At 41.6% G+C, this 13,747-nt stretch overlaps 1 protein-coding gene across 1 annotated transcript; it reads right to left on the minus strand.

Annotated features, from left to right (window-relative positions):
* Positions 1–2,529: 2,529 nt before the first annotated feature.
* Positions 2,530–11,522, minus strand: LOC138224345 (sterile alpha motif domain-containing protein 9). The gene is made up of 2 exons (XM_069181171.1): positions 9,366–11,522; positions 2,530–6,114 (listed from the first exon to the last, which is right to left on the minus strand). Exon 2 carries the CDS (start codon positions 6,006–6,008, stop codon positions 3,408–3,410), a length of 2,601 nt encoding a protein of 866 aa, XP_069037272.1. The 5' UTR covers positions 6,009–6,114; positions 9,366–11,522; the 3' UTR covers positions 2,530–3,407.
* Between the last annotated feature and the right edge of the window lie 2,225 nt (positions 11,523–13,747).

A 13,747-nucleotide genomic window follows, 5' to 3' on the forward strand; every position in this document is an offset into this window, starting at 1 on the left:
CTTTATAGTGATCGGTGTGACTGGAATGATTATAGCCATTTTTGTGACTGAGCTCAAGGCAAGACGAACAGGTAAAACAGTTATTGAAGTTGTATTTTTCTAATGCACTATAAACCTTTCCCAGTTCCCTCTTGCACAGTGTAAGTTTTCAGAACATAAGGAAAGTTACAGCAAATGATGTGTGGTGAGCATTCTGGTGCACTATGGCTGCTGTCGCATCATCCAGGTGGATGCTGCACATTAGTGGTGGTGGAGGGGAGTCCCCATTACCTGTAAAGCGCTTTGAGTGGAGTGTCCAGAAAAGCGCTATATAAATGTAAGCAATTATTATTATTATTATTAAATGAGACAACATTCAACACAACCAGCTTATGTGGTTGCTAAATATTCTGAGTATCTCATCTGCCATTTCTAGAAGGAAGCCAGGGTACCTGCTGGATCAAGGCTGGGTACCCCTAGCTTGTTCCATACTCCCTCAACTGTATTGTGAAAAGACGTTTTGCCTTTTCTTCCCTGGTATTTCTGCTTGTGTCCTCTCATGTTTCACCGATCTTGAAGAAGTCGTTAACTCATTGGTTTACAAGTACTTAGCTTGGGTTTGTCACACTTTTTTTGGGTGAGAGCTTCATTCTCAAGTTTTTGTTCAGTGTATATCCCCATTTGGAGTGAATACTGAAAAAGTTTTGTTGATGGTCAATAATCCTGTTCATTTCCTTTTGTGTAGTTGGTAGAATACTGTCATCCCCTGAGATTTACCTACGGTTTTTCTAGTAACCTTAACACTTTGCCTGCTCTGTTATTACTGTTTACCACAGAACTTTCTTTCCTCAACCTCAATCATGTTGTTTTCTTTGTAACCATAAGAGTAAAATATTAATTTCATACATTTGCCATTTACCTTTTTCTTTCTGAATATTTCACATTATGTCAGACACTCCATCCGTTCTGTTGCTCGTTTCATTGTTCTCATTATCCTCCATTATAATACTCTACATTACAATACAATATTCTTTGCACTCATCTTAATTTGGAACTTGTTGTTTAACTATACTAAAAAGTGCTTTCTTTCTCCTCACGTTTATTATTTGATTTATTGAATCATTTGAGACAGCTTTCTAAACTTTGGTTTATTTCTGTCATGTATCTGTCATATGCTTTAACCAGGATATCTTTAAAATGCTGCAATTTATTCTCTTCTCCTATATTCACCCTCTCCTGTTTCTTAAACAGCCTCATTTTTAAGATTTTACTTGTACAGGGAAGAGTATGTAAAACGGAGCACAGGCAGCCGTACTTTACACAAAGGGTTGTGGGAGCTGAAACAAGCTCCTCAGCCACAGTTTTGAAGCCGATACCCTGGTGTATGTCAAGAAATGGCTGGATAAGATCCTCAGACCACTTAGTAACATAGCTGTACGCGTGCCAGATGTGCATTTCCTTTTCATTATTCTTGTGTCAATATCCAAAGACAGTTTAACTTTTACAGAAAACATTGCTTACACAATTTTTTTAGGATTTGTATGTTCAGAGGAAAGTATAGGCACCATAGGCCAGACATCACCGGCTCGAATGGGAGTCATGTGCTCTTTGTGACCAGGGTTCTGTAAGGGGTGGTACGCTATTGGCTAAACAGCACTGGGGACAGGTGAGCTAAGGCAGGACTGAGTCTCCCCGACTTGCTGCACAACACTGCCCTGTGGCCTAATGTGCAAGTGCAGTCTGCAGGGAGGTCAGTGGGGTGCTGTGGCCTGGGGTAAGAGCAGGTACTGTCAATTTGTGGTACTGGGGCCAGATGAGAACACATTTCCTAGGTTGTGTGTAAACTGTTGAGAGGTATGGTGGCACAGTGGTTAGTATTGGTGCCTCACAGAGCTGGGGCCCTGGGTTCATGAGACTATCTGTGTGGAGTTTGTATGTTCTGCCCATCTTCACATGGCTTTCCTCCACCCCCCACAGTCCTACGACATACTGGTGGGTTAATTGGCTTCTGGACAATTGGCCCCTCTGTATGTGTTTGTGTCTGACTGTACCCTGGGATGGACTGGTGTCCTGTCCAGGTGTATCCTGTCTTGTGCCCGTTGCTTGCCAGGAGAGGCTCCATCTCCCCCCATGACCCTGAACTGGAATAAGCAGTTAGAGAAGGGATGGATGGATAAGACATCCTCTTCTGCTCTTCTTCACTGACTCAGGGATGACTCAGTGAAGGGTCAGAATAAGAAAGAAACTGGGAAAGGATTTTTTATCCAGTGTTCAAAAACAGTGTATTTTAAGGAAGCACAATTAAAATCACACTTTAAGTGTTACTAAACTAATACGTTTGTCTGCATTTTTTTATTTCACAGATCCTTCACGAAACAGCATCGATAATCACACAAATCATCAAGACGTTTCCCACTAACTGAAATTCCACTTTGTATTAAGATAGTTGTAGAATTGTTTTATATACTTTGATATGAAAATATTAACAGAGAATGACGAAAAAACAAATGAGAAAATTTTCAGAAGCAAAAATGTTAATATCATATCCGATTTATACTTTGCAATGTTTAATGGGACAACATCCCTGCTTTACAAATGGAGAAGGTTTGAAAGGATTTAACATAAGGACAGAAGAAAGGTTGCAAAGGAAGCCATTCACCCCTATTTAGCTTGTTTGCTTGCTAGAAGCCTTTTTTAAGAGTATGTGTCACCATTCACTTCTGTTTTGAAACTTCTTGAAAAAAGTGAAAATGTTAAACTAGTACAGATAAATCATATCATATATGCAGTTTGAATAAGCATACTCTTCAAATTACCGATGTAGACACCATTCCTTTGCAAATCATGTTTTGGAGAAACGTTGTCAATATTTATTGTGTCCCAATATACCTTTTGGCAAGTCAAATAACAATAATCACCATTAACATGATAAATAATGACATTATAAGAGTTCATCGGCATCCATTAATTCAGGAAGATGTGTGTCCTTCAGCCTCTATAAAGTTTATACAAGATAAAGGTAAAGTTTTTTTCAACCACACCTATTAAAGGTAGGTTGTCTAGCTGAGTATGGGGTAAGTTGATCAATACATCAAGGTGCCCCCCCATGATCTTCTAATCAATATTTAGGTGTAGACTGGAGAACATTGTGAGAAGCTTTGTTGTAGATTAGTAACTCATAATGCCTGTAATCTAAACAGTCATTAGTAAATAAAAAACTAAGTTTACCATAAATCAGTTGTATAGGAACCTAGAAGCACTAGATCAGCCCTGATCCCGGAGAATCTGAATCAAGCAGATTTTCAGGAGATTTTCCTGCCATTTTCTTAAAATCAGCCGGCTTCAACAACACAACTGGGAAACTTGTTCGATATTCCCACAGTTCTTTGTGTAAAGAAGTTCTCCCAGCTTTTTCTGAAACATTCCAACTACACTACATGAGCCTTCACATATTGGATGTCGAATGCTACTGGTCCTTTAATGTTGAATCCAAGGAAGAAAGTAATACTACAGGGTTTTCGCACCTCTGCAGGGTTGTCAGGATTCACCTTGATTTTCTTTTTATTGTAGACGGCAAACACTTCTCGATTTTTGATGACCCCTGAGACACGCTCTAGGAGTGCAGAGACCTGTGTGTTTCTCCACACCTCCCCATTCCTCCACTTTTCATTGACTTGCCCTCGGGGGCAATGAAGGCATTCGTCAATCTTTGATTTCTGAATCATCCTTTGCACTCCTGTTCCCTTTCCGAGGAAGAAAAGAGGTACGATGTAGCGGGATCGATAGTACTTGCTGTACTGAGTCTGGAAGGATCTTTCAGTCTCGTCGACGAATGAGTTGAGGTTGATCTTGTCATCATCTGGTGGCCAGAATGATAAGAAAGCCAGGAGATACAGCTCTGCGGGTTTATACCTCGCTTCACTTTCCAATAAACTGCGGAGAGTGGGTTTTAGCTCTTCCTGCGGGATTATTTGGTTGACCCATCTCCAGACGATCTTCAGAAGGGTACTGCAAACCTGATCATTAATTTTAGCTGTCCCTGTGGCGAGTTGCTTCCTCAGACGTTCACATCCTTCCTCCATGGTTACCCTGTCATAAGCAATGTAATTAGAAAAGCACGTACTCACGTCTTCCTGGAAGTGCTTAGGGTCATCTTTTAATATGCTTGGCTTGGAAAACGTGAGGTAATGGTCTGCAAACTCATGTATCCTCTCCACATCATCTTTCAACCTGGAGAGCAGTCGTCTGTATTGCTGAAGTATTTTCACTGTCCTGTCATCCACTTCTGTGAGAGAACGGATCTCGATTTCCCGTCTTAGGACTTTCTTCATGTCTTCTGATGGATGAACAGAGGTGAGAACTTCGAACACTTTGTTGGCAACCTGTATATGGCCAAAGAGTCCACTGGTATTGTAGATGCTTGACTCCCTTCTTAATCCATTGTTTTCCAACTCCTCTGCTTTTTCACTTTCGGCCAGAGTTTGCTCCTCTCTAAAGGCATCAACAGCTTTGTTTGCCAATTCCAAAAGTAATTCTAACTTTTGAGGCACAGGAACCACACCACATTGTTTTAATTGCTTCTTATAAACCTGCCCAAGGGTATCAGCCACAAACGAGTTGTCTGGATCTATCTGCTTAGCCTCCTTGGCCCATTTCTCTGCAAGCAAATAGTTTTGTTTCCTAAGGTAATAATACCTGGCTAAAACTTGTGAAATGATTGCATCTTTGCCGAATATGGAGGCTGCCTTTCGTAAAATGGGCACACACTTAGGTCCAGGTTCCTGATGGATGCTTTCAATCAGCATTGAGAATCTAGCCTCTGGTAACCTTTTCTGCAGCATCTCTCGAATGATCTCCTGCAACGACTGACGTTTTCCCTTGAATGTTGTAAGCAAGTTTTTCATAATCTTGCCTCTTGTCCAGCCTTTGCTGGCCAGCTTTTCACAGAACTCGGCTGCGATCTTATGGTGAACCAGACGGACATGATCACACTCAACGAGCTTCTCTTGCTTTCTGAAAGTGATTAAAAAAGCTGAAAGGGGCTTCATTCGGTCTTCAAATGGGGGACCCCCATAAATATCTGGGGGCCCTAAAAACGCCTCACAATCTGATTTTTGAAGAGATGATCCAATGGAATAAGTGTTCATTAATGCTAAAAATGAGAAGAGCTGGGTTTTACGTGAATATGGTAGCACTTCTTGTTCTAAGACACTCTCAACCACCCCCTGAATATACTCAGAACTGTAGTTTTGCTGCATGACATTAAAAGCATAGAATGTCTTGTGGTCTTTGTGTTGTTTCTTAATAACATCAAGCTTCTCATCCAACATGTCCTGCTCCTGGCATGAAACCTCTGCAAGAATATTAACACAATTGCCAAAATGGCCTGCTTCTTTTACATGGGCATCCCGCTTACAGTTCAACACAATCACCACAGGGGTGGTAGTGCTGGGAGCTTTTTCAGCTATTTTGTGCAAGAAGCTCTGTTGCTGTTTTTCAAAGTGTTTTAGGTTGTCGGCAAGTAGGAGGACAGTTTTGAAGTTCTTTTCTCCTCCTGCATTGAACAGCTTGGTCACCTGGCGAGCGATGTCTTCAGATTCTGCATCTGTGTCTTTTAGGACAGCGCACCTGAGCTCTTCCTTGAAGTCCCACAGGACCTGCATGGCTAAAGTCGTTCCACCACTTCCCGGCTGGTGGCATAGGTTAACAAACGATACGCTTCTGTGATGTTGGCGGTGCTCCTCGATTAGGCGCATCAAGCTTTTATAGGCATCCCTCTTGATGAAAGGTGACTTTTCTTCCGTCTCTGCTAGGAAGTTGAGCCACTGGGCTTGTCCACCTTTGTAGAAGTAAGCAGTGGAAAGCTTTTGGGTATCATCGGACCTCTCATATTGTTCTGGGCATAAGATTTCAAGGCAGGGCGTTACATCCTTCACGGCGGTTTCGAGGGCAGTTATGTCTTTACAATGACTGTCCAAGTGTTCGACACAGTTGGCCATTTCCAATGTTTCTGTAGTCTGCTCAGCCATGGCTTAATGAAGAAGCTTTTCTGTTGACCATTAAGCACTCAGTGAGGTCTCAATTCCCCCAAAGGACCAGATTGGCTCCTTTCTGGTGTCTCTTCCTGGCAATGTCCTACAACGTTTAAAAAGAAAAAGCATATTTCATAAACAGCATTGTAGAGAAACTGGTTTCAGTGTTGCTTAGCAGCATTGTTCTGACATTTTAGTTTCCTGTTTATTAAATCCTGTTAATGAAACCATAGTGCAAGGGTGTTTCAGTAAAGTAATGGGATAGTAATATCGTCCATATATAGCTAGAGCTATAGTCAATAACAACGGTGTGGCAACGTCACTTTTCCCCATAGAGTCTAGACCAGTTTAGTAATAACACTTCATCACCCATGGATTCCTACTGTACTGGATCTGATGCATGTCGGGCTCAAAGAGCTAAGATTGAGAGCTGCTAGACAGGTATCTCTTGAATGATTTAGAGATGCCAAGTACCCTAAACATCATATGTTTGGAAAGAGGCAGTAAACCTACAAAGATGGAGGTAAAACATACAAACTCCAAAGGTTTTGATCATATTGAATGGATGTACATGTTTGTGATACTTAAATGTTTCGGTCTTATAACTAATAACTAATTATGGCAAGTCTGATTGCCTCTTGTTGCACAGGGGTACAAGACAAGATTGTCCTTTATCGCCCCCTGCTGTTTGACATTGCCTGCCTCAACGTCACATATCTTAAAAGCTCATTTACAACAACCAGAGAATGCAGGAGGTTTAGCTCTTCCTGTCTTTCATCATTATTATTGGGCTGCAAATGTAAGAAACATGACGAACAGGCAAACTGTTTTTTTCCCCCAGGACTCTGGTACAGACAAAACACTCCTGTGTGCTGAGACACGGAAGCACAAGCCAGCACTACAGCCTCTCTCCCTGCAACCTGAGTCACCCAATACAATGACAGCTCAGGTGTTATTCTGAGGAACACCCTCAGAATATTAAATCAGATTAAAAAGTGTACAAATAACCCAGAACCTCAGATTGTGCTCCAGTTTGTTACAAGCACTCCTTTACTCCTTCACAAAATTATATTGTGTTTAAAAAAAGACTAATTGTATGTCCCCAGATGAATGAGTCCCCATTACCTGTAAAGCACTTTGAGTGGAGTGTCCAGAAAAGCGCTATATAAGTGTAAGCAATTATTATAATTATTATTACATGAGCAATTCGCATTATTTAACAAGTTAAAAGACAAATATGGCCTCTCACAATCAAATTTTTTACATTATTTACAAAATTAAATGGATGCATAAGCAAAAAGTGCCTCAATTTCAAAATCTCCCCCAGTCCAATCTGTTCTATGATCTTGTGCAACTCTGGATTTTGAATATCACACCTCGTTTCCTTTTTCTAGGCACACAAAGGTCTGTTAATCACCTGAAAGATGCTGGGTCTAGGAACACAATAGTGACATTTCTAATGAGGTTTGGGAAGAGAGTTTGAACAATATTCACTGGTGCTCTATTCCTGTTTGATACCAGATCATACAATACAAGGTGACACATCGACTGCATTACTCTAAACTAAACTGAACAAGATATTTCCTTCAGCCCCTCCTGTATGGGACAGGTGCTGATGAGGGTTCCTGATGAGACTCTCACACACCTCTGCTGGCTGTGTCCCCAGGTACAGTATAGAAACTGTGGGAATAATTATTTCAGTGGTACACAAAAGTGTTTGGGAAGAATCTTCCCCGGATCCTGAACTGGCACTCCTTGGGTGTTCAGAGGCAACTCTTAGACTCTCAATGGAAAAAGAATCAGCATTAATGTATAGAATGATTGTGGCAAAAATGAAATATTCTTAAAGAATGGGAGTCTGTGATTGTACCCTGTTTCAGGAGCTGGCTTGATGAAATGATCTTCTCAACTACAACAGAGGATCCATGTCTATAGGACAGGAACTCCAGAGAGATTCCATAGGATCAAGGTCCCTTTCTGAAATGTTTTGAGAGAGACTTGAATTTTGTGCAGATTCCTGATTGTTTTACATATCCACTCATTTTGTGATTACTTCCAACGCAGATTGTGAGTCTCTTCTCATCTCACCAAGAAAACTATGAAATGGCATAAAAAGTTTGAGCTTTTTTGTTTGTCTAACTGCTGTTTTTTGTGTCTTGTTACCATTTTCTTAAATAAAATATTTAAAAAACTGTAAACTCAACAGAGAAGGTGCACTGCCTGGAAGCAAGCCTAGGATCCAACAGCTGTGAGATAGAAATAGCAATAGCATCACTATCAACTGTTTAGTTTCAATGTAACTTTGTAGTAGAACCAGTGTATATGTGAAGAATGACTACAATCCTGACATATTCCACAGGAATTAAACAGGAATCAAACCAGGTTACTCAAAGTGAAAATACCTATCTAGCAATAACCTATCTCCCATCCCCTCTATGGCAGGCTTGCAGAAATGAAGAGCACGTTCAGCAATAGACTGATTCATCCACAGTGCGACAGGGAGCGCTACAGGAGGTCACTCTTGCCTTCTGCCATAAGACTGTACAACGCATCCACCTTGCGTCTGGGCAGAGGCAACATTGACAGTGACCTGTTTCTGGACTGAACAGTAAACTGACACATCTGTTCTTTTTCTTTTCCCGTTTACAACCTTTTTTTGTGCAATATATGCCAGGGACCCGTGCAATACATTTATATTTATATCTATATTTACATCAATATTTATATTTATACTGTATGTGCAATACGATTTTTCTGCGTACTGTTCTGTTCTAGGTCGTTCTTTGTGTGTCCTGGACTGTGAGTAACTCTTTTAGTGCACCCCTCACTGTACTGATTGTATTGTATGTATTGTATTATTAGTTACACTGTGGCTGTGTAGTCTGTTAAGCTACTGTTGCACTGCAATTTCCCTCACGGGATCAATAAAGTATCTATCTATAACTACTGTAGCTGCAGATCACAAACCAGCAGTAGAAGAAACATTATATAGTGCATTTACTTTTAATCAAATCATCCAAAGGCACTCAAGTTTTAAAAATGACAGGTAATAGTGTAAAGGGTATATTTACAAAGAAGTAATCTGGATACAATTGAACATTTAACAAGGATATGGAAATATTTATATGGAATTTCGTTTATATGAATTATGCTCAAATTTAATCATGCTTTTAATTGAACTGCACCCTGTTTCTAATAAACACCATGTTTACAAAGCCCATTCTAATTGCCATTTACCTGTTCCTAAAAAATTATTTATTGCAAAGCAGATCTAAAAAAAGCACCCAGTACAATTTGTTACTATAGGCATGTCTCCAATCTCCCCAACCTCAGCCTGGCATTTAGAGTACTTACAGTAATGGAACATCAAGAAATACTCGTCTGTGTAGTCTTGGGTCTAAGAGTGTCCACGCAAACCCGATTTTTATAACACCTAGAGACATGCCCCTTCCTTGGAGGAACCAATAATTATTTCCTAGAACACACTCCCATTTGGCAAGCCCTCAGATCTACATGCATTCCATCACTTACTAATTTGACACACACCTTGTCCATATGAGATGTTTATTCTAAAACCCCCATTAACTGGAGACCCGAAAAAAGCAAATGCTGCCCTTCAAATGAACAGCATGCCAGGGCACAGGGCATTTAAAGCTCAGGACAGGTGTTTGTTTACCTGGGTGTGTGTATGAAACAAGCTCCCCAGCCATGTTGCCTCATAGTTTCTTTTAAAGAAATGGCTGGATGAAATCTGCAGATCGCTTCGCTCCTGAAACCAAGCCGGTGAGAAGTGGGGCCTCCTGTCCTTTGTGAACTACGTTTTGTGATCGAGGCAGTTTTCTGGATTTGAAATATGAGGTGAAATTGCCATCAGTACACTACAATGACAGTAAAAGACTTGTATAGAGATTTTTATCCCAATGGATCCCGAAAGTGTATTACGCACTGTATAGCAGAGGGACCACTTCATCTACCACTGAAGGCAGTTCCTCCACCTGTGTGACACTGCAGATCAAGCAGAGAAATTGCTTTCCCATTTGAATTAAGGGGAATGTTACTTAAAGGGGCAATTGAATTAAAGGGGTATCGGTGTGGAAATCCTGTTTGGGAGTGTGAGACATTCCCAGAATCACTGCTTTTCCAGCCTTGTCAGTCCTCAATTCTGTACGGCTGTTTCTGTCAACTACATATGAAAACTACTGTTTATTTCTTACAGTTGCCTACTTCTCTTATTACGCTGGAAATAGGATGAATTATTTAACAAGGTGAACCTCATCCTGCGTGCTCTGCTGTTTGTGTGGTCAGAAATAAGCATACTAATCACATTAGTAATGACGCTTGCCTGCTGGGAAAACTTAATACTATCAGCGTACACACTAACACTTTTAAAGTTTGTTCAGCTTCACGATCTTCTTGTTTTCGCAGATCAATGTCAAATTGAAAGTACAACCTTGTGTTTCGATTTACTGGCTGCTGCAACTTAATCGTCTGAATTGAAAGAAGGAGTCACTGCAACTGACGTCACAGGTCTTGTGAGCACGAGCTTTAGTGCTGTAGGAGCTCCTGCACTGAATGACCCAACCCCAGACCCAGATGCCTGTGTCTCCAATGAAATTATCTCTTGAACACAGTACAGAAAGACAAAGGCCCAACCCGCCTGGCACTAGAACCTCAGGAATGACAGGAATTCGTTCATTGTGTTTTATCCATTCCTCTTATCCAACAACATTGGTCTAGTCACAAAATCAAGCACGCAGTCAGATACTGTCCTCTCCTAGTTTCACAGAAAACAACACTCCTGTTGAGTCCAGTCACGACTACCCTCACACCCAGAGAAATACACATGGATGAAACAGCCGTTTCCCCGAGTATCAACTTTGCTGATGCAAGCAGCATCACGCTCATATAACACCCAGCTAGAAATGGCATGGATGTATAGAACAGGAACAGTGCTGTGGACTGCACAGGACACTAGAACCTGCAGCACCCCATTGTATCCATCGTAGAGGATGAAGGGCTATTTAACAAAGACGACCTCTAGACAGCTGCTTAATCAGAATCATTCCACAAGGGAACAGCAGTCATTCAGGAGGCACGAACATTAGCTCATTTTGACGTCTTGTGTTTCTTAGAGTTTTCGAAACTAAGAATTGAAAAACACGATTAAACACTGTCCAACAGGACCCATTCCTCCCAAGCCAGTGTGACGAAGACGCTGCTCTCTAAACGCACAATACCCAAAAGCTTTTCAGTTCCAGCAGGACACAAGAGAATGAAAATGAAATGACAAAGACCGGAGTCCCAAACAGCTGCACATTTGTGCTGATGCTGCCCAGTGGAGAGCCCAGCAGTATGCCTTGCTCCTCGGCTTGATACCTAAATCCTCTAAAGTCCAAAACGGTCCTCTAAAGGGCAGGAGAAACACTGAAGCATTTCTCAGTTGTTATATTTGCCTCCACCGAGCCTGACGTCTAATAAATCATTTTCAACCCTTCTCTTTTTTTGCAGGGGTCATTGGTCCCAGCCTTTTCTCACTGTGGGAAGATAATTGATCCCGGGATCTCTTGCAGCTGCTCCATGAAAGAAACCAAAAGGCCCGACTTCGACACCATGGATGCATAGCTTGGTCCCTACTCCCACAACTCTTACGGGGATAAGACGTTAATCAACTACCAATCAGTAACAGAGTGTGAACTGTGCACACATAGGGGTACTCTCAAACAAGCAGGCAATCCCAAATCATTCACAGCACTTCCATTGCTCCTGGAACCAGCGCTGATCCTCCCACAGCACTGAACAGATCACACCGCTGCACTGACATCTTTCCCACAAACCACTGTGCTCTCTCTGAAGGGTTTCCTGCTCATCTTCATTAAGAAGAAGTTAAAGTACTATGCTTTGTGTGTGGCCAGAAAGAAGTACAGTATACTAATCTCTTCGGTGATGACACTTGCCTGCTGGGAAATATTATCCAATCAGTGCACATAACTTAAAATTCATTCACTGCTTCTTTTCTCCCCCGTTGACAGAGGTGTTAGGTTTTGCTTTCCCAGCTGCTACACCTTAATCATCTGAATTGAAAGAACAGGTACTGCCAACTGAAACCAGAACATGATTAATTGCAGTTCTGCAGGATCTATCAAACTGAAAGAATCCAACCTGTGTGTTTTGGTGATTTTTTTTAGTTAAGTCAGAGGCTATAGTCCTTAAGAGCTATAGGGACTGGCATTTTAGATTAAAAAAGGCTTTTGTTAAATTTTACAGCTCACTCATAAATTATTATACATAATTCTATTAACTGGGTGTTCTGTGGTTTTACCTCAAGTAGTAAATGATTCCCTGGACTTCTGACTGTGGGGTTGTAGGTACCTTCAGGGAGGTATTGTGCTTTACCCCAGTAACTCCAGCGCACCCAGCTGTATAAGCATGGACCAGTATCGCCGGGGCCAGGGGGTGGGCTGGTATTGCAGTTGAGGTAGGGAGTCACATGCTCTCTGACTGCCCCATACCGAGAAACCATGGCGAGGTCTGGCTGGATGAGCTGATGCTTCTCTCAAATAGCCTTATCATAAAGAATAAAAACCAAAACCCCAAAGCACCAGAAAGTCAGGCACAACAGGAAGTCATTTACTGCATTTTATTAAAACCTCTTACCTGTCAGGGTATTCATTTATAAAACTGGACCAAAGGGCTCCACCCCTACATACCTCCCATGACCGATCCCAAAAAAGCTATGCATTATTAGAATTACGAAGAGGGAAGAAACTGAAATGACAAAGTCTTTAGTCACACAAATGTGTAGGTTTACGCCGATGCTGCACAGCAGGGGTCAGAGTAGGGGTGTGTAGGACAAGCCCACTGGTGGGGCTCCGGGGGAACTGCAGGCTGCTCGGCTGTGAACTTTTACTCTGCACCCTTAAATCCCCTAAACTCTGAAGATTTCAAACTAGTCCTCCGTAGGCCAGGAGGAACACTTGTTTTTCCAATTGCTAGGTTTGCCTGCCTGTGCTAGCCTATGTAAAAAACAAACAATTGCTTTCACAATTTTTAGACTTACCTGCCCCGTATCGTGAGGACCTCCTAAGACCACAAGGCAGGTCACAAAGAAGAGGCCGTCCGGGAGTTAGTAGCTTATTTGATCCAAGGATCTCATCCAGCTGCTTCTCAAAAGAAGCCATTATATTGGCATCAACCACAAGACCGGTTAGCTTGTTCCATAATCCCACCATCCCTTGGATAAAGAGGTTAATACTATTAAAGAGTTACTAATTAGTTGATTAATAATGATACCTGCATTTTTTAACAGCTTTATCCACTATAGCAAGGGTTCCCAACCTTTTTTATCAGCTGAACCCTTTCAACCTAAATTATTTGCCTCAAGTACCCCCTTGACATTTTAACTAAATCAAACGTTTTAATAAACGGACAAAAGCAACCCCCTTAACATGTTTCTTTCACTTTGTAAAATACTAATATTACTGTTATTTTTCTTATTCCATTGTTATTTAATAGGACTATTTAATTTGACCTTGACGTTTCCATCACTCTTGCAAACCCCCTCTTGAACCCCCAGAGGTTCACGAACCCCTGCACTACAGGGCCGCGGGGGTGTCAAATCCTATTCCAACAAACGGATGCAAGGTGTGGTACACCAGTCCATCACAGGGCACCCACACTTGGGACCAATTTTTCCAGAAGCCATTTAACCTACCGCTCTGTCTGTGGACTGGGGGAGA

Source organism: Lepisosteus oculatus, chromosome 2, assembly GCF_040954835.1.
Source record: "Lepisosteus oculatus isolate fLepOcu1 chromosome 2, fLepOcu1.hap2, whole genome shotgun sequence".
Classification (NCBI taxonomy): domain Eukaryota; kingdom Metazoa; phylum Chordata; class Actinopteri; order Semionotiformes; family Lepisosteidae; genus Lepisosteus; species Lepisosteus oculatus.

What these genes read in the sequence shown, in the direction of transcription:
- LOC138224345 (XM_069181171.1), bottom strand. Translation starts at nt 6,008, where the DNA reads ATGGCTGAGCAGACTACAGAAACATTGGAAATGGCCAACTGTGTCGAA.